The sequence below is a fragment of the Sus scrofa genome, chromosome 1 (genome assembly GCF_000003025.6).
Source record: "Sus scrofa isolate TJ Tabasco breed Duroc chromosome 1, Sscrofa11.1, whole genome shotgun sequence".
Taxonomy (NCBI): domain Eukaryota; kingdom Metazoa; phylum Chordata; class Mammalia; order Artiodactyla; family Suidae; genus Sus; species Sus scrofa.
This window is the reverse complement of record NC_010443.5, coordinates 162,519,407-162,539,815: the sequence shown is the minus strand read 5'-3', so window position 1 is coordinate 162,539,815 and position 20,409 is coordinate 162,519,407. Positions and strand designations below refer to the sequence as shown.

The following is a 20,409-nucleotide window of genomic DNA, read 5'->3' as shown; positions in this document are numbered from 1 at the left end:
TTAATGTAAGCATTTGTGCCTGTGGGTGGTGGGTCCTGCCTCAGGCCCCTCCTGGGAATGATACACAGTAATTGGGAGAGTCAGGACCATCTAAAATGGGGAAAAAAAAGTCAGCGTTCTTAACCCATCTGGCCTCAAGGGTTTCCAATAAAGGGTGGCTTGTTTCTTAAAGCTGCCATCACGAAGCACCACAAACTGGGTGCTCAAAGCACAGAAATGTATTGAATCACAGTTCTTGAGGCTACAAATCTGAAATCAAGGTGTTGGTTGGAGCCAGGCCTTCTTGGGCTCTTGGGCAAACCTTCTTATTCTTCTCTGGTGTTGGAGGCAGTCACTGGTGTCCCTCCAGGCTTGGGGCCACCTCCTCCCTGGGGGTCTTCACTCCTGTGTACATGTTTATCTGTGCAAAGTCCCTCTCTGAGGAGAACACAGTCCTGCAGGATTAGGGTCCAACCTAATGAACTCATGTGAACTTAACTGCCTCTATAAAGGCCCTTTTTTTCCAATAAGGTCACTGTCTGAGGCTCCGGGGTCAGGAGTTGCTATAATTTTGAGGGGACACAGTGGAGCCCATCCCACAGGGCATGGCTCACAAGGAGCGGGTCCATTCTTTCTGCCTTCAGGCCAGTGTCAGTTTCAAGCCCTGTGCCTCTTGACATTCCTGGTGCCCCGGCAGAGCTGCTTTACTGAATGGCTGGCACCCGGGCACGGCCTCTTCAGACTTGAGAAGTGGCCACATCTCAGGTTAACCTCATGTGGAGCAGGAATCTCTTCCACTCAGAGGATCTTGCCCATGAGAAAAAAGATTCTTGCAGTGAAAACTAGACTGGATTTGAGGTTTGTATCTCTGGCAACACCATCACTCCCATCCCTGCAAAGTCTAGAATGCCCCTGCCTACGTTAAAGGGAAGATTGTATGCAAAGTGTTAAGGACAGTGCTTGGCATGGAGTAAACACTGGGGCCTCGGGAGACTTGGGCAGTGTTGAGCAGCCGGGAAAAGCCCACCAGGAGAGGTAAAGTCCTTGGCATCCTGTAGAGCTGTCTGTACCTTGCATCCATCGTTTTGGGAGCAATGGCCCGGGTAGTGGGCACTGAAAGACTGAGTTGAATGAGGTCATTATGCTAGAATCCTGGAGAAACAGAGAGGGAAAGACAGAGCCTCCGTGGCTCCCCAAGTGGGGTGTCCAGGTGAGCAAATGGTTAGAAATGCAGATTATCAGGTTCTGCCTCAGATCTGCATCAAAAGCTCTGGGGTTGGGCCCAGCAACCTGTGTTTTAACCAGCCCTCCAGGTGATTTCTGACGCTCCCCAGGAATTCCTCACGTCGGCAGGAATTTCTGCAGGTGGCCCAGCCACCGGGGGGGACAGCGTGTGTTGGAATCCACACGTCCGCCTGTCAACAGGTCCTCATCTCAGTACACGTACAGCAGAGAGGGCATATGGAGGTATTCTCAATTGTTCTAGTTAATCATTACTGTGGGCAAACACCATCAGAGTGCAGGTCCTGCCAGGTGACAGCAAGAATGAAGCCTTCAACAGGTACCTGGAAAAAGGTGAGCAGTCAACTATTTTAAGGAGGGGCCATCTTGAGACAGAAGAGGGAGCGCTGATGGGGAATATTAGAATGTTTCATTGACCTCATAGTTTGTCGTGGGATTCCTCTTCTCTGTGACACCGGACTTCTTCCCTGGTGACTTCGCCTGTGCCCAGTGCAGATGGCCTTCTATGGCCTGGATAGTTAATAGATTGAGCACATTTACATTCTGTTTCTGCTAAAGTATAGAACACATATTGCTTAAATAGCAGAGTTGGATTCTGGTTTTCAAAAAAAAAAATTAAAACTTTGGGGAAGATTGAGCATAGAGGTCCCACAATCCTATAGGATCCATAGGACTTCTAAGATTCAAGCCTCCTGTCAACCAGGCCAGGATTCTCTTGCCAGCAGGGGCCTGAAGGAAAATATTGGCAGAGGATCTGGCTCTGTTTTCTGATGGTTGATTGAGAGAGCCATGCACAGTGAACTCTTCCTTGACAGCCATTTGTCATGTTATCATTAACATGTTTGCCCATCTGTAGAGTTTCTGCCTGAACTACCTCTTGGAATTTCTGCCCATTACACTTTAGAGTTCTAGAAGTTTAGTACCCTTTGAGCTGAACAATGTACATAAACATTTCCCAGCTGATAACACATCTGTAGGCAGGAATGAATTCTGTGGAGCATTGGGGAAGTGAAGAGACAAAGTATATTAAGTATAACTTGGTCTTTGAAAACTTTTGGGTCACGTGAATTATTTCCGTTAAATAAGTAGGATATCTACCTAAATATTTAAGATCAATGAAAACTCAAAATGAAATAGAATTTAATGGTGTGGCAAATTTGAGAGTGCAACTATTAAGTCTATATATTATATATTATTACTAAGTCTGTATTTTCTGTTTATATCTTATGTATATATTTTATATATATTATATGTCTATATAGTCCTATTTATATTTTCCATTGGACATTCTTCTGGGACCTTTTTTAAATAAATTAAATGCACACAGAAGTTTCATTGTGGCTCAGTGGCAACAAGCCTGACTAGTATCCATGAGGATGTGGGTTCGATCCCTGGCCTTGCTCAGTGGGTTAAGGATCCAGCCTTGCCGTGAGCTGTGGCGTAGATCACAGACACGGCTCAGATTTGGCATTGCTGTGGCTGTGGCATAGGCCAGCAGCTACAGCTCTGATTCATCCCCTAGCCTGGGATCCTCCATTTGCCACAGGAGCGGCCCTAAAAAAAAAAAAAAAAAGACAAAAAAAAAAAAAAGACAAAAAAAATGCACACAGGTAGTTTATGGGGTTTTCTGTTTGTTTTTACCTTTTATTTATTTTTTTCTACTGTACAGCGTGGTGACTCAGTTACACACACATGTATACATTCTGTTTTCTCACATTACATGTTCCATCATAAGTGACTAGACAAGAGTTCCAAGTGCTACACAGCAGGATCCCTTAGCTAATCCATCCCAAAGGCAACAGTTTGCATATATCCAGACAAAATTTTCTTTGTTTTTTTGTTTGTTTGTTTGTTTACAAAGACCCATTGCTTTTTTAAATAACATGAGTAGGACTGTCTGTGTGTTTAGAAACACTTTTTCTTCAAATAAAATCTCTTCGTGGATTGAAGGATTGTGATGGGAGCTAATGAGGAAACTATTCATGATGGAGATTTTTGTCCCTCCAGGGCTTTTAAGGATTATCTAAAATTTGTATAAGGTGAACTTGAGCTCTACACATTTTTGTTGGGAGTGTATACACACTGCTATGGTTGTAGTTACCCAGAGTCCTTAAAGTAGGGATCCTGTAGATTTGGGCTCCTACTTCATGCTGGACTAGTCCTGGGAAGGTAACGACCCTGACTACTCAAGTAAAGGTTGAAGAAGATGATTAAAAGTACCTCTGAACCATCATATGGCAATTTGAAATTAATGACACATGTAATTAGAGTACTTGACATAATGGCCTCATTTGGCTGCAGATTTCCATGATGTCCATAACGTTCATTGCCTGTTAAGAGACAAGACTACTGTACTACATGAGGAATGATCCACAGTAATTTTAACCTGCCGGTACCATTTCTCATCTACAGAATCCACATTTTAAACATTCCTTCATAGGTAACTATATCCAGTCACTTATGATGGAACATGATGGAGGATAATGTGAGAAAAAGAATATGTATATATAACTGGGTCACTTTGCTGCACAGCAGAAATTGACAGAACCTTGTAAATCAACTATAATAAAATTTCTTTAAAAAATTCCTTCCATATCAGACACAACCTAGAATAGATTTACAAGGAGATCCCGCTGAATAGCATTGAGAACTATGTCTAGATACTCATGTTGCAACAGAAGAAATGGTGGGGGAAAAACTGTAATTGTAATGTATACATGTAAGGATAACCTGACCCCCTTGCTGTACAGTGGGAAAATAAAATTTAAAAAAAAAAAAAAATTCCTTCCAGAGGAGTTCCTGTGGAGGCACAGTGGTTAACGAATCTGACTAGGAACCATGAGGTTGTGGGTTCGATCCCTGGCCGTGCTCAGTGGGTTAAGGATCTGGCGTTGCCGTGAGCTGTGGTGTAGGTCGCAGACACGGCCCAGATCCTGTCTTGCTGTGGCTGTGGTGTAGGCCGGCAGCTGTAGCTCCAATTTGACCCCTAGCCTGGAAACCTCCATATGCTGAGGGTGGGACCCTAAAAAGCAAAAAAAAAGAAAGTGATGGTTAAATTAGAGATCGATGTTAAAGTGGTTAAGGGCCATTCACCCCAGCCTACCTTATTGGCATACCTATATTTTTAACCTGAATTTTCTAGTTGCTGCCATTTGTTTGGGGCCATTTCCAGTGGGAGCCCACTGGAGAGGCTGGCTCTAAGGACTAGCTATATCACCTTGCAGTCTCAGCATTCCATCCTGAATAGTGATCACTTATATCATTTGGAATATATAAATGATAGGAAGAAAAAAAATCATTCGTGGTCTCATTAATGCAGTAATAAACACTATTTTATAGTTTGGCATATTTATAATGCAGTAGGTTTGCTTTTATGGTTTAATTTTTAATTGCTACTATAGTTATAATTTTTTAATTTTCTTTTTAGACAAAGCTTAGGCAACTACATCAGGTTCTTCAGGAACACCATTTTAATGGTTCCATCGCATTTCATGTGTACACATATGTTCAGGACCTCATCTTTTCTTTCATAGCATCCTCCTTACTGGAGTTGTCCTGAGGATTAGAGATGCTGTATACATAAGGCCACAAGCACAATCCTGCGCTCTCAGAAAGTGCTTAATAAATGATTCTCAAAATTATTATTTCTGTTCATAAGATTTTCCCTACCTTTCAGATCATCTTAGAATAATCATAAAAATGTATGACTTTCTTTGAGTTCTTAATATATCCAACTTTCATAAAATCGACATCTGCATTATATACATTCACTCTGGTCTGATTTTGGTTTCTCTGGAGGAGAATTTGAGGAATTAATACAGAAACGGTTTCTGAAAAGGGAGCAGTTCTTTGCTCCCTGCTCCCTTTTGGCTTTGTGAGTTGCGTCTCCCTTGGCTCTATTAAACTATGATTAGCATAAAAGAAAACTGTTTTCTTAATCTCTGGTGATTGCCTGTATATGAGGAAAACAAAACACTAGAGATAAAAGCACATCAGAACTTTCACTTTCTCACTTTTTTCTGTATGAACATTTCAGTAATTCACAGGTGAAACCTTGCCTATCCGTAACTGTCACTGAATGATATTTATGCAGTCAAAAGACAACATTGGTTTTAATCGGAATTGTTTCTTTAAAAAAAAACAAACTCTTTTAGCTTAAATGTTTTTGTGGGCTGCTCCGTATCTATATAGATATAAACAGAACTGTGTTTGTATGTGTTACAGATAAACAGTTACACATGCACTACTCTCCCCCACCCCCGCCCTCTTGGCTCACAAGTTTGGACCTAGAGTGACTGGTTGTAGATGGCGGGAGACAAGGAGAGAGTCCTGACTAGTCATTTGAAGACCTGGGTGACTGGGGAAGTGTTGGAATGGGGTAAACCACTAGCTTCTCTAAACAACAATTCAGCAAAATCATTACCTAAGTGTCCAAAAGTGTATTTTTCAGCAACGTTGCAGAATATGCCAAAGCTGTAAAGTTGTGTGTGTGTGTATGTGTGTTTCTATAACTGAAGTATCATTGATCTACAATGTTGTGTTAGTTTCTGGTGTGCATCAAAGTTATGCACTTACACACACTATTTTTAATATTCTTTACCATTATTGTTTATTATAGGATATTAAATACAGCTTCCTGTGCTGTACAGTAGGACCTTGTTTATCTGTTTTATATATAGTAGTTTGTATCTGCTAATCCCAAATGCCTAATTCATCCTTCCCCTCTTCCCCTTTGGTGGCCATAAGTTTGTCTGTGAGTTTGTTGCTGTTTTATAAGTTCATCTGTGTCATAGTTTAGATTCCACTAATAAATAATATCATGTGGTTATTTGTCTTTATCTTTCTGATTTACTTCACTTAGTGTGATAATCTCTAGGTCCATCCATATTGCTGCAAATGGCATTACTTCACTGTTTTAACGGCTGAGTAGTGTTCCATTGTATATGTCACCACATCTTCTTATCCATTCATCTGTGGTTGCTTCCATGTCTTGGCTCTTGTAAATTGTGCTGCTGTGAACATTGGGTGCATGTATCTTTTAGAATTAGACTTTTCATTTTCTTTAGATATATACCCAGGACTAGAGATGTTAGATCTTATGCTAGGTCTATTTTTAGTTTTTTTTTAAGGAACTTCCATACTGTTTTCTATAGTGGCTGCACCAATTTGCATTCCCACCAACAGTGTACTAGGTTTCCCTTTTCTCCACATCGTCTCCAGCATTTGTTATTCGTAGATATTTTTCTTTTTTAATTTTATGGGCGCACCCAGAATATATGGAAGTTCCTGGGCCAGGGCCTGAAGCCAAACCACAGCCGCCACTGGTGCTGTGGCAACCAGGGATCAAACGTGCACCTCCATAGCAACCCAAGCCACTGCAGTCAGATTCTTAACCCACTATGCCATGGCGGGAACTTCCTATAGATTTTTTGGAGATGATCATTCTGACCAGTGTGTGGTGATACCTCGCTGTAGTTTTGATTTGCATTTCTCTTTTATCGATGTTGAGCATCTTTTCATGTGCCTAGTGCTCATGTGGATGTCTTCTTTGAAGAACTGTCTATTTGGATATTCTGCCCATTTTTTTGATTGGGTTGTTTATTCTTTTTGTTGAGTTGTTTGTATATCTTGGAAATTAATCTCTTGTCAGTCACATCACTTGCAAATATTTTCTCCCATTCCATAGGTTATTTTTTGTTTTGTTTTGTTTATGGTTTCCTTTGCTGTGCATTCGATTAGGTCCCATTTGTTTATTTTCGCTTTTATTTCTGTTGGGAGACTGGCCTAAGAAAACATTAGTAAGGTTATGTCAGAGAATGTTTTGCCTGTATTTTATTCTAGGAGTTTCATGGTGTCATTTTTATATTTTATTCTTTAAGCCATTTTGAGTTTATTTTTGTGTACAATGTGAGGATATCTTCTAACTTCATTGATTTACATCCAACTTTCCTAACAACTTGCTGAGGAGGCTGTCTTTTCTCCATTGTATATTCTTGCCTCCTTTGTCAAAGATTAATTGAAGGCAGGTGTGTAGATTTATTTCTGGGCTCTCTATTCTCTTCCATTGATCCATATGACTGGTTTTTGTACCAATACTGTGCCGTTTTGATTACTGTAGCTTTGTAGTATTGTCTGAAGTCTGGGAGGGTTGTGCCTCTCCCCCTTAGCTGTAAAGTTTTAATGTCTCTTTACCTGCCTTGAGCAAAAATAAAATGCATTTATCTGCTTGCTTTCTTGTATTTGTTGAAAGATTTTACATATTTAAGATCAATTCATTGTCTGTATTGGTGATAAGTGATATGTTTCAACGTACTTCATGTCTTTCAGTAAATCCCAAGGACTGGAATAGATGCCCATATTTCTTTCAAAAATCTTCAGTAATTACCTATTTAAGGCAGTTTTTTCTGTAGAAAAAAAAGGGCACTTGAAGCTCTTTGGGGTTTGTTACTAAGGTTTAGGCTAGCTATGAAATTACAGGGTTCAGTGCCTCATTGAAGAACATATTATGATTGAAGTGTATGTGTAGCTATTATTGTTATTTTCATGATTTTTGTACTTATAAAAGTAGTACTTTTTCACAGTAGAAAATTTGGAATAAAAAAGACAGGAAAATAAACATAATTCAGAGTTCTTGTTGTGGCTCATTGGGTTAAGAACCCAAGTAGTATCCATGAGGAATGCGGGTTCCATCCCTAGCCTTGCTCAATGAGTTAAGCATCCAGCACTGCCTCAAGCTGCAGTGTAGTTTGCAGAGGTGGCTCGGATCCAGTGTTGCTGTGGTTGTGGCATAGGCTACCAGCTGCAGCTCCAATTTGATCCCTAGCCAGGGAACTTTTATGTGCTGCAGGTGAGGCCCTAAAAAACAAAAAAAGAAAATAAACATAATTCATAAAGTTATCATCTAGAGAGAACAATTAACTTATCTATGTTTTTCTCAATTACTTTATATAGAATTAATCACATTTTTAGATCATGCTTATTCCTTATATGTTACACTGTGATTATTTTCTCCCATTTGGAAATATTCTTTGAAAAGATGATTTAATGGTTTATAATGTTCTAGCACATGATTATACCATAATTTATTTAATCACTTCTCTCTTGGACTGCAGGGTTGCTCCTAATTTTTTCTTATATATGATGCTATAATGAGTATCTTTTGCAGATAAATATTTGCCTTAATCTCTGATTATTTCTTCGGGATTAACCCTTAGAAATTTGTTGAATCAAAGGCATCAATTCTTTAAATATTTTATTTCCTGCTATATTGCTTTTCAGAAAAACTTATGGTGATAGTAAAGTATTAAAATGTCTCTGTTAAGTGTTAGATTTTTTGCTTCTGTGACCACTTGTTAGATGAAAACTTTAGTTCTGAGATCATCACATTCATGTGTTTTATTCTTTCACGCTTTCTAGGTAATTTTTTTCCTTATTGCTTTGTAAGTGTTCTGCATTTATCTCTTTATTACAGATGTCAGTAATTTATGTGATGCTGACTGTGATGGTAAAAGTGGGAAGGAATGAGGAAACCTTCAACAAAACAGGTTTTCCCATGAAATTTTCTCCGGGTTAGCGAAGTGTTAGTGTGTCATACATCCGGTAGTCAAAATCAATTTGATCTATAGTGCTGTGTAATATGGTACACTGACCTCTGCCCTTTGCTAATAGTAGGGAACAAAGAACCATCCTTTTACAGGCGGTCTCAGCAGCATATTAAGCCACTGCATTGTATGGGAGAAAATGATTGCTTCCTTCAGGTCATGGCGTAGGGCTCCCTCAGGAGGCATGGTTGAAAAATGAAGACCTTTCTAACTGTTGTTCTGATATCCAAGGCTCTTGGGAAGCCAGGTTGATAGCTGGTGTACAAGGCCGTGCCATCCCAGCCTGGCTGTGGTGGGAACATAATTTTTCCCCTTGAAGACTTCGCTGCATGGAGTCAATTCTGCCCTTCTTCCTCTCCCCCTCCCTCTTGCTGTCTGGTCTCCTTTAAAATAGTTTGCAGATCTCATCCAAGACTACTGTGATGAAAATCAGTAAATCAAAAGGACTAGCCTCTACACCTCATTCTTTGTCATGGAACAGTTGGATGAGTCAGATGGAGAAGTCAAGCATCACCCCATTAATGACACCTGAGGGCTCGCTGTCCTTGTTCACTGTGTCCTGGGAGGTTGAGCACCAGGGAAACCCAGAAAGTCTTCTTTCCACCTCTCCCTGAGAAATGACTTCACCTGCACTTTTTTTTTTTTTTTTTTTTTTTTGTCCTTAATGGCGTTGAAGGTGGAATAAGACCCACCTCTGAATTCTTGAGACCTAGCTGAAGTCAATGTGGGCCTCTAGTCCTGCATTTTTTCTGTTTGAAGTGACTGGAGCAGAGGCCTGGAGAGGGGAAACCGAATTTTCAGTACTGGGCTCCCTGTTCAGAATGAAGTTGACATCAATTACATAGATCTTCTCTGAGATGGTTTGCAGAATGAGAATGAATTCTTGACCTGGGTTTCTTGATGACTTCTCATGAGAAAGCAGGTACTTGGGAGTTCTTTTCCTGAGTATCTTGGCATCTCTTGGGCTCAAGATTCCATTCCAGTTTACAGGATCTGTCTTGAAGCCATGGATTTCAGGCAGAGTTTCTGGTGTGGCTCATGTCCAAGACAAGGTGATGTCACCCTTTTCTTTTTTCCCCTCACAAGTGACTTTTGCGTACAGATGAGGTATCTTGTTTGTGAGCGAATGTCTCAAACCTCCTGGGTTTTTCTTCTGGATTTTACATACTTTTGAAAAATACAGAGGACCCTAAGATCCCTCAAGATGTGTGTTGTGGTTTTCTCAACCTAGACATAGAGATTGGAGGTCAGTTGTAACTTTCAGACTTCAGGTTTAAATAACACTAAAGCCTCAGGATTCTCTGATAATAGACCATTAGCATTTGCTTTGCCCGTGCAGACTTATATACAGAAGTGTCATTCTAGACATGGAGCAAAAGATTCCAGGACCTCTTGTGTCATGCCCTAATTTGTCCAGAAAGCCCTCTAAGAGGACCTTGGTTATAAAGGCAAGTTGTTAAGTGGTGCCTGGGAATCCGTGGTTCTGTCAGAACAGTAAGCAAAATATTAGTGGTACATCTTGCTTTTCTGTGGGTGAGGTTGCTGGTCCAGTGAGGGGTTGAGACCCCAGGACCATTCTGTAACTCGAGCCTCTGCACATGGTCATCCAGGCCCGAGAGTTGGTTGGTAGGGCCTCCTTTCTCCTAATATGCATACCACCCAGTTCTTCTGAGTACATCACCAGGTGTGCCCCCAGTCCTTTCTTTTTGATCCTCACCTGCTTTGTGTTTAGACCTTTCTCACTGTTTGGTGCAGAAGCCTTTCAGCTGGTCTCCTTCCCTGCTATTTCATCCCCTTGTAATGAGCCTGATCATGGATCTTCCTTATTTCTTTTTTTTTTTTTTGTCTTTTTTTTTTTTTTTTTTTTTGTCATTTCTTGGGCCGCTCCCACAGCATATGGAGGTTCCCAGGCTAGGGGTCTAATCGGAGCTGTAGCCACCAGCCTATGCCAGAGGCACAGCAACACAGTATCCGAGCCGCGTCTGCAACCTACACCACAGCTCACGGCAACGCCCGATCGTTAACCCACTGAGCAAGGGCAGGGACCGAACCCGCAACCTCATGGTTCCTAGTCGGATCTGTTAACCACTGCGCCACGACGGGAACTGCCCTTATTTCGATAACATATAGGTGATGGTAGTGGTGGTGACAAAGATGATGATGATCTTTGTCACCACCAATGGCAGTGGCTGACATTTATTGAGCCACTTATTCTATGTCAGGTACTATTGTAACTGTAATCTTCCTAACAGCCTCCTTATAAAAGGAGGTATTGCTATTATCCCCATTTTGTAGACAGTGAAACTGAGGGATGAAGAGGCTGTATGAGTTTTCCAAAGTCATACAGTTACAAATGGGGCCAGGGTGGGGGGGCAGAATTGAGCCCCAGGGGCCATTGTCCAGCTCCCTAGGAAATGTACTACTACATTTCCTGTGGTTTGAGCCAGGAGTCCTTCCCCGGCTTTTCTTTTTTCTGTGAGCTTTCTAGGCTACAACTGGCCCAGATTTATTAATTTTCAAAACTCTTGCTCTTGGCTGTACTGGATCTTAGCTTATGCTCTTCCCTCTGTCTGGAAAATTCTCGCCCTGCTCCTGGGTCTCCCCCCTCTTAGACACACAGATCCCCTGTGGCAGAGAGCCCATATGGATCAGTACATGAACATCACCTGGGATGCTTGATAAATGCAGATTCCCAAGTCCCAGCCCTTAATCAGAATCTAGCAGGTCTCAGGTAGGGCCAGGCCCCTGGTTACAGGTGACACTGGTGTACACAAGGTCAGAAACCTCTGTTGTGGATGGAGGATTGGCTACCAGTGTACTTGGCATACTCTGTCACAGTCATCTCTTTACTTCTGTGCTTGGTTGAAAAAGGGCACGGACAGTGTCTTTTATTTCCAAATCTTGTGTCCTTCTCTGGAATATAGCAGACATTCAGTTAAGACTGGGATGTTGTTTGAATCCTAATATCAGTGTGTCTCCTTTTAAAGACTGAAAAGAAAGAATGTAAGGAGTTATCTGGCAGCCTAGCAGTTAAGGATCCAACATTGTCACTGCTGTGACACAGGTTAGATCCCTGGCCCTGGCACTTCCTCATACTGTGGGCAGGTGCAGTCCAAATAAATAAAAGGAATGTAATGTCAAAACAGCTTTATTATGCAGAGAAAACAAAAGGTTTGCAAAAAAGAATCTCTCTTCTAATCCACAAAGCACCTAGCCACTTATAGAGTAACTTTAATGCCAGCCACTAGGACAGTACTGGTTGCCAAGACTGAATTCTCGTGAGCTTCGTTATAAGTAAGAGTACCAGTTAGATCATCTCCACCCAGATCCCCATGGGGCTTCCACACAGCATGTATAATGAAGAGGCGTGGCATACTCAGTGCACTGTGGTTGGCTGGCACCCAATTTATACTATGAGGTAATCAGTGTCAAATCCAATCAGCAATCACAGCAGAAGTAGGAGGCTTGGAAGGAGCAACAGAAAACCTCAAAAGTCGCCGAAGAGGGGAAAGAACAGAATCACGGTTGCAGCACCTGTCACTTACAGGGCACTTGGACTGTGTGTTTGGTGCTGAAGTGGGGACTCATATTAATACATAATGTTTTTGATCTTTACTGTGACCCTCTGGGTTAGGAATTGTCATCCCCATTTCATTCATGAACCATCTGAAGTTAAGAGTGGTTAAGTGGAGGAGTTTCTATCATGGCTCATTGGTAACGAACCCGACTAGTATCCATGAGGACACAGGTTCGATCCCTAGCCTCGCTCAGTGGGTTAAGGATCCAGCATTGCTGTGAGCCTTGGTGTTGAAGGTTGCAGATGTGGCTCGGACCTGGTGTTGCTGTGGCTGTGGTGTAGGCTGGTGGCTATAGGCTATAGCTCCTATAGTTCCTAGCCTGGGAACTTCCATATGCCACGTGTGCAGCCCTGGGCAGGGCGGGGAAAGAGTGGTTAGGTTACATAGAGAGTTGGTGAGATTGAGATTTGAGGCTCCAGTGGACATGGTCCAGGGCACCAATTGAAGAAGCCGCAGTGGAGAGAATGGTCTTTTTGCCTACTTCCCTCCATGCTCTGTCTGGGTTTTGTTTTAATGATAAAGTTATTTTATATTAATAGTTAATAGCAAAAATCTTCAAACAGTGTACAGTGAGTAACATGAAAACCGGAAGTCTCTACCCTACAGCTCTACACTTTATCTACTCCCCATAATAGACACTGCTGATGAGCTTTTTTATGTCTTTTCCCTAAACTTTCTGGTGGTCTAGGAGGGGGAGGTAAGCCTTGATCATAATTTACATTGACCTCAGGTTTGGCTGATCTTTTGCAGTAAAGGTATGAGGAGTGTGAGGATCAGAGACGAAGACCTTCAGAGGGCAGAAGTTTTTTCCAGAATTGCTGCCTTGGTCAGAGGGTTCATGTGGGGTCACTGTAAAAAAAAAAGGTCTCTGGAAATTGACTTTTTCCTTTCGCCATTCTTGCAGAGCATCATATTCAGATGAAGGTCATCAGGGGTTAAAACAAGCAAGTATTTGAAAAGAAGCTAGTGATGAGGCTTGCTGTCCCTCAGCTTGCCCCAGATACACACACACCCACACACACCCTACGGCCTTTTGTTTTGGTTGTTGCTTAGGTGATATGTTTTTGATACCTAGTAGGTAAGTTGGTTGGAAGCTGGTAAACATGTAAAAATATCAGCCTAGTGATGATCATGAGTGGTTTCCCAGACTCTAAACTATGGGCTTCCCCCTTCCTGATAGAGACGGTAGGCTGTTATTTCCTCTTCTACTCTATCTTTAGGAAACCAATCTATATTTACTTAGGATGGGCTGGACTGTTGTTATTATAAATGAAGAGACATGAGTTTGAATTGTTCTGAGATTCAGAATAGTCTAACCACAAGGGAATCATCCAGTCCAGTGGCTTTAAATTTTATGTTTTTAAGTTATAGAACCCTGTCCAAAAAAATTCTAACCTGGAAAACTAGTGTGTAAGGCAGATTAAGGTGGAAATGGTAGCCTGTGGTCATCCTGAGATTGTTACACGGAACTAAGGCTCAGTAGAGACTACATACAGCTTGAAAACCACTGATTTAGTCCACCTTCTTGATTCTGAAGATGTGGAAATTGAGGTTCAGTGTGCTAAAGTGACTTATCCAAGGTCACACAGCTTGTTATTTGGAGTGTTGAAAGGAGGAAAGATCTCAAAGATGTGCCTCCATGTGCACCTGCAGCACATGGAGGCAAGGGGTCGAATCAGAACTACAGTTGCAGGCCTATGCCACAGCCACAGCAATGCCAGAACTGAGCAACATCTGCAACCTACACCACAATTTGTGGCAACACCAGATCCTTAACCCTCTGAGCTGGGCCAGGGATCAAACCTGCGTCTTCATGGACTCTAGTTGGGTTCTTAACTCACTGAGCTGCAGTGGGCACTTAGACACACTTAGCCAAGACTCTGGTTCCTCCACCAGACTTGCCTGAGATAATAAGATAAAAATTAAATCATAATAGCAGTTGTGGCACAAAATGTTTTCCAACTAAGTAGAGTTTTAGGAACTCCTTCCCCTAGACACTTCTTCCAGCCTGTTCTGTTGGTAGTCAGCATAACATACTGCAGCAAGCCTGGAGAGCACGCACTCCTAGAATCGGATCCTGGGGCGAGCATCCTGTGTTCCTTCCCATCTCCCTGGCTTCCTGTGTAACCTTGGACAAGCTGTCTGATTTCTCTGTTTCATTTTCTCATCTGAAAAACTTGCCAACTTCATAAGCTAGAAGTGAGGCTGGAATGAGATGCTGCATAGACGCATTTGTCAGGCGTGGAATGGGTGCTTCATGGGGGCTGGGTGCTGGTCTTGTGGTCATGGTGGCAGCAGTGGTGGCGGTGGTTCCAGTTGTGCTAACAGTTGAGGTAGAAGTGATGACTGCCCAGCGGTTTTGGCATCATCCTGCTCATTTTCTGATGCTTGATACCCTGTCTGTACCACAGCTTGATGTTCCAAACTTCCTCTTGGTGAAATAGGAAAACGCTGTCACCGTCACTCAGCTAGGAGGACTGTTCATAAATATCCATTTTTGACCTTTGTTGGTTTAATCCTTTTTTGTTGCCTCTATCTTCCCTCGGCTCACTGGTACTCATGTCTGCTTCTGGCAGAGTCCCAGGAGTGGAGTCTGGGCTCTGTTAATATATGTTGATCTGAGCAGTACTGCTGTCCTATCAGAAGGAGAGACTAATCTGGGTGACTCTGGCACCTGCCCCCCCCCCCCCCGAACTTAGACCCTAATGACCAAGCCCTGTGCTCCCTCCCCTTGAACTTGCACCTTACTTTTCTTTCACCAGCTCCCGTACCTTGATCTTTGGATCTCTCCTCATCTTCAGTTCTCTTCCAGGAAGGTTCCTGGTCATTCTCTCAGGTAGTCACCCTAGTACCTGCCTCTCCCTGGATGAACACTCAGGACAGGCCCAGGCATGCCTTTCTTGTCCCAGCTGGGAGCATTGTCCCAGATTCAGAGACCTCACCCTCAACCCCCACTTACTGTGAGCTATTCAGGGGCTATACACTGAGGTCAATCAGTGATTAGAGGAAGAATGCGGATGTTCCATTGTAGTGAGTGCCTGGCTCTTTATTGCTCTTCTATAATAGGTGGAATCATAGTTGCCAAGGGGCATGAAAACAAGAGAAGGCAGTCAGCAGAGTGTTTTGTGTTCTCTATAATGTGGGATTGTGTGTGTGTGAGCGTGCATGCACCTCCATGGCATACTGGGAGCCTGTTCTCGAGATAACAGAGATATCAGGCCTGAGCTTTTTTTTAGCGATAGCTAGGTGGCTAGAAATAGAAAATGGGTTCCTATAGCTAAAAAAATACTCTTTTCAAATACCATCTCAAACAGTGCTTCTCAGAGCATGATTCCTTGATCAGAAGCATCAGCATCACTGAGCATTTGTTAGAGATGCATATTTGGCCATCCCACGTTAGACCTACTAGATCTTTGGGGGTCTTTGGGGTTTGGGGCCCAGCCATCTGTATTTTAACTCCACCCCCAGACAACTCTGATATACTAAAGTCTGAGGACCACTGCCCTAGAAACAGATTCCTGCTCCGCCACCCAGGCCATAGCTGTGGTTAGGAAGGGGTTCCTGGGGTCTTTAGACCTGGATGAGGTTCTGGCTCTTGATTCATCTTTCTTTTGCAGCTTAGGGTGTCCAGATAAGGAAGTAGGTGCATCTGGTTAGATATTCTTTAGGGAATAGCATCTATTGTTTATGGATGAGTGACAAAGAATTAACTAATACATTCTTCTAAGCCAGAATGTTAAAAATATTTACTCAGACTAGAATATAACTGAGCAAATTCTGTTGGGTTTTTTGTTTGTTTAAGGAGATGTGTTATACCTTCCATTAAGATGCATTTTATGGGTTATATATACTGCATATACACGAACAGTTTTTTTCATTGACTTTTGATTTCTATTTTTGAATATATTGTATAGTCCTGTTACTACTAAACTTTTCTTTGTATCACACTTTTCTCTGAAAGAATTTCATGGCATACTTATTGAGCTATCTAATAAAAACCACTATACTCTTAAGCATTTTATAATACCCTGTATAGACTTTAGAAATATCCTGGAAGTTGCAAAATAAGGGTTAATAATAATAGTGTATAACTACTAAAGGATAATTCTCAAATTGGATAGAAATAAATCATCCACTATAGATAATTAGGTAAGTGAGCATTTGGGGACTGGATACATAGAAGGCCTTTCTATGATTTTAAGAATCCACAGTGTGAAACCTGGATCCCCAGTTCTTATAATTTGACCAGATTTGAGCTATATCCGTGTTAGCAACCCTAGATGAGTAGATTTGCCTAGCTCTTGGTAGATAATCCACATAAAGTCATCCTTTCAGTATACTTCTGGCTAAAAGCTTTCAGTTTCCCAAGGAAATGATAGGAACTCTGGAACTTGTAGTCAGGAAACCTGAAATTGAATCAGGATTTTACTGAAATTTGTGACTTTGGGCAACTCTTTGTTGACTTACTGGTCTTTAATTTTAATTTTGTGTTTTTGAGTTTTTGTTTTAGTCTGTAAGAAGATATGTGTTGATTTAGATGAACAATGCCTGTATTGTTTCCACTGAAATCAGAATATAAATAAGATGCAAACTAAATTTTGTAGCTAGATTTTGCTAGTCTGAACAAACTTTATATGCCTTTAATAATTTTTATTGTAATCTTTTCAGAATCTGATTGTGCTTAGGAAAAAAAATATGGCAGAGTAATTCCTCTGAATTAATAATAGGAAAGATGATCTTTAAAGTTAGAATATGAGTTTCCAGTTGGTTTCGTTAAAAACGTCATTGGTTCTGAGTAATAGAAACTCGTCTCGGTATGTTTCCCCAGTAAACATGTTGAAAATGTTACTGCTTTGTTTGTGAAGTTTGCATAAACTGGGTTATTAACCGACATTTTTGCTTTTTCATTTCAATTATGTATACTTTTCTTTTTGTATTTTTAAAATGAGAAGTATATATAATCTTATTTTTTCTTTCAGTGATCCATACGTGAAACTTTCATTGTATGTAGCAGATGAGAATAGAGAACTTGCTTTGGTACAGACAAAAACAATTAAAAAGGTAAGTATCCAGCCTTAATTAAACTTCATTTAAGTCATAATTTAATGATTAAATTATGTCTTGGGGCTCTGTAGAAGTTTATATTTTAAGATGGTAATATTCTTATTTTAAGCATCTCTCATGATTAAAATCTATAAATTCATCAGAGACTAAACTTTTCAGTATTAACCTAAGGTATCCGTTTTGGCTTTTAGTTAAATGACTATAAAAGCAGTATTAAAATAAGCGTTATTAGAAGCAGCAATTTTTTTCCCTGCAAAGAATAAAGCAAAATAGGATTTGTTCTTGTTGGCTTGTTAGTTTATGGAAAAAAATTAAAGCAATTGAAAATATGTTTAAAGAAATAGAGTGGCTTGCAGATTTGGTAGGCGCAAAGGGAATGGTTTAATTTATAACAGGTATTACCAAAGGAAGCAAAATACTTGCTTAGCTATAGGAAAACAAATAAAAAATATTAGCAATAAGCCTATATATTTATGTCTGTATGTTTCACTTTTCTAAATTTTACATGCATGATTTCATTAAAGATTTGTTTCCATAATTTTATCTTAATTCATCTGTCTCCATGTTCATATATATATAAACATTAAAATATTTATTCCATATTGGGGGCACTTATTGACGATGCATGTTTTCTAAGTTCCATTTTTCTCTGTCCTTCACTCTTATTTGTGGATTACTATTCTTTTTCCCTCCCCACCTTTGGAGGGTAAACAGCCCAACACTGTGATAAGCAGTTCCTGGAGAGCATGACGGCTTTTAAAAAATGGTTTACTCTCCTGCTGTCTTGCAGACGCCCTGGTTCTGCAGCCAGGTCATTTTTTGTCAGGAACAGTTATGTAGAGTGTCTTCCACCTGGCGTTCTGACCGGCATTAAAAATCAGTTTTGCAAACAGGAGCCGGTATTTTGATTAGTGGGGAGGATTCCTGGGAAGGACGGAGGCCATTGTTCCCTGTTGGGCGCTGTCACCGGGTTCAGTTTTCAGCGGGGCCTTGCAGGGAAGGCAGCCGGGGACCTGGTTGCCTGCTGGACGCGGAGGGAGCAGAGAACCAAAGCCACCCAGGCCCGGCGGGGACACTGAAATGTGTTTCCTTCCGAGCGGAGGCCCTCCCCCATCCTCTCCATCGTAGGGGTGCCGCTCCGTGGCTGGGGCTGCGCTGTCTGCCTTGCTCGGCAGCCAGCCTTCTGGTTAGTATTTCTGGGCTGCGCTTGGGTTTAAGAACTGTTTTCATCGTTCTCTCCTCGATCTCTCCTTGTGGCCGGATGCCTGGTCCTTCATGCGTTTTGTGGTCTCAGGTGGCTGTTTCCTTCCCTCGCCTGTTCTTTGCCTCTACCCCTCTGCTGGTCCCTGGACCGCTACAGCCCTGGGCAGGCGGTGGTCTGGCACCCCCCACCCACCCCGCCGCCCCTCTTCCTCCTCCTCCCCCCACCCCTCACTCATTACCATCCCCGGTTTCATTCGGAGCTAGAAATACGAAACCCTTTTATTTAAGGTTGGGGTCACCCTTGAGTTGTGGGTGGGGAAAGTGCTGATTGTTTTTAAAATGCTAGTTCAATGTCATACAAATTCTGTGTTTATTTTTTTATGGTGCTTTGTATTATTATTTTGCTATAATTTTTAAAAGAAATAGATTGATAACATAATATTCTAACTAAAAAATATCTGTTGTCATCGGTGAGGTCATGATATTTGGGTCTCAGATTTTTACATATAGTTTTGAGAGTGTGAGATGTGTTTAAGAGTATTATGCATGTTCAAATGCACACACATGTGTATATGTATTTTTCTGTAGTATGTTTCATCTTAGTTTCAAAGAATGTTTGACAGTCCATGTCTTACCCAAGCCGAGGATGAAAGTATCTTTTCCTTGTCCTTGTGAGATGTATATTTAAATAGATTGATATGGAGATGGATGGATGGGTGGATGGATGAATGGAGAGGAAGATTGAAGGCTAGCTAGCTGAATATTTTTAAAGCTGGTTATTCTGGGGGAAAAATGGACTTTTGGTTTATAACTGGCAGAGTTTTTTCATGTTACATAAGCTGATCAATATTGTTCTTTATAAAGTATTCTACAGATTTCAGTATGTATATAAATAGTGAACACTCTGACCCTCTGTCACCTGCTTCATTGCTGTCCAGAAAAGATTTGTAGTTTGGCTGAGGGAAGTAAACAAAGTTCATTTCCTTCTTGATAGAATAATCATATCAATGTTAATTTCTTGAAGAATATCTTTATGTTTTCATGATGATGGCTCTTTATAGGTCCCCAACATTATTCCTTCTGGTTGATAGGAAAGTTATGGTTTTCTTATCTATGAATCATCTGTTTCATAAATGTATCCCTTCCCCATCTAGTTTGGTTTATAGAATAGTCTCAAATAATTGAATAAATGCTTCTTTTATTGCCATTTTGAAAATCTCGGCTATTTTTTCAGTGGAAAAAAAAGTTTAAGCAAATATGTGGACTGCATTGTACTAGGAACTGTTAATGTTTCAAAGACTGTAAAAGAAATTACAAGATGATTTCTCTTCCAGACGCTGAACCCAAAGTGGAATGAAGAATTTTATTTTAGAGTAAGTTTTTCTTTTTCTTTTTTTTTTTGACGATTGTTATTGAGAATAACCATATTGATATATTATCACAACAGACTCCTAAGAGTGAAATCCATTACTTTTTTATTATGAAATTCCTTTTAATACAAGAAATAATTGGTTAGCTTCCTGATGTGTCCCATGTTTTCAAAGACTGTGACTAGTGGTAGCAAAATCTGGACTTATTTCACTGGGGGATGTTTAAGGGAAACAAAAAGAAGTTTATCCAAATATGATATTTTAGCTTTTCTATTCAAATTTTTCTTTTAAAAAAAAGATAAAATATAACTAAAACAGTAGCTTAATTATTTCGGTAAGACATGAGCCCAAAAGAAGCAACATGATTAAAAA

The 20,409-nt window shown here is 40.9% G+C and overlaps 1 protein-coding gene across 11 annotated transcripts in view; it reads left to right on the top strand.

The window, feature by feature from the left end:
* Window positions 1–20,409, top strand: part of NEDD4L (neural precursor cell expressed, developmentally down-regulated 4-like, E3 ubiquitin protein ligase) — a 372,463-nt gene that overhangs the window by 196,700 nt on the left and 155,354 nt on the right. For 8 of the 11 annotated variants that reach the window (XM_021073866.1, XM_021073873.1, XM_021073871.1 and 5 more), the window contains 2 exons: window positions 17,380–17,461; window positions 20,002–20,040. In XM_021073866.1, coding sequence (XP_020929525.1) covers window positions 17,380–17,461; window positions 20,002–20,040 — 121 coding nt within the window. Of the gene's footprint in view, window positions 1–17,379; window positions 17,462–17,509; window positions 18,651–18,688; window positions 18,759–19,999; window positions 20,041–20,409 lie in introns of those variants that run through there. The other 3 variants (XM_021073893.1, XM_021073879.1, XM_021073911.1) reach the window with 3 other exon arrangements.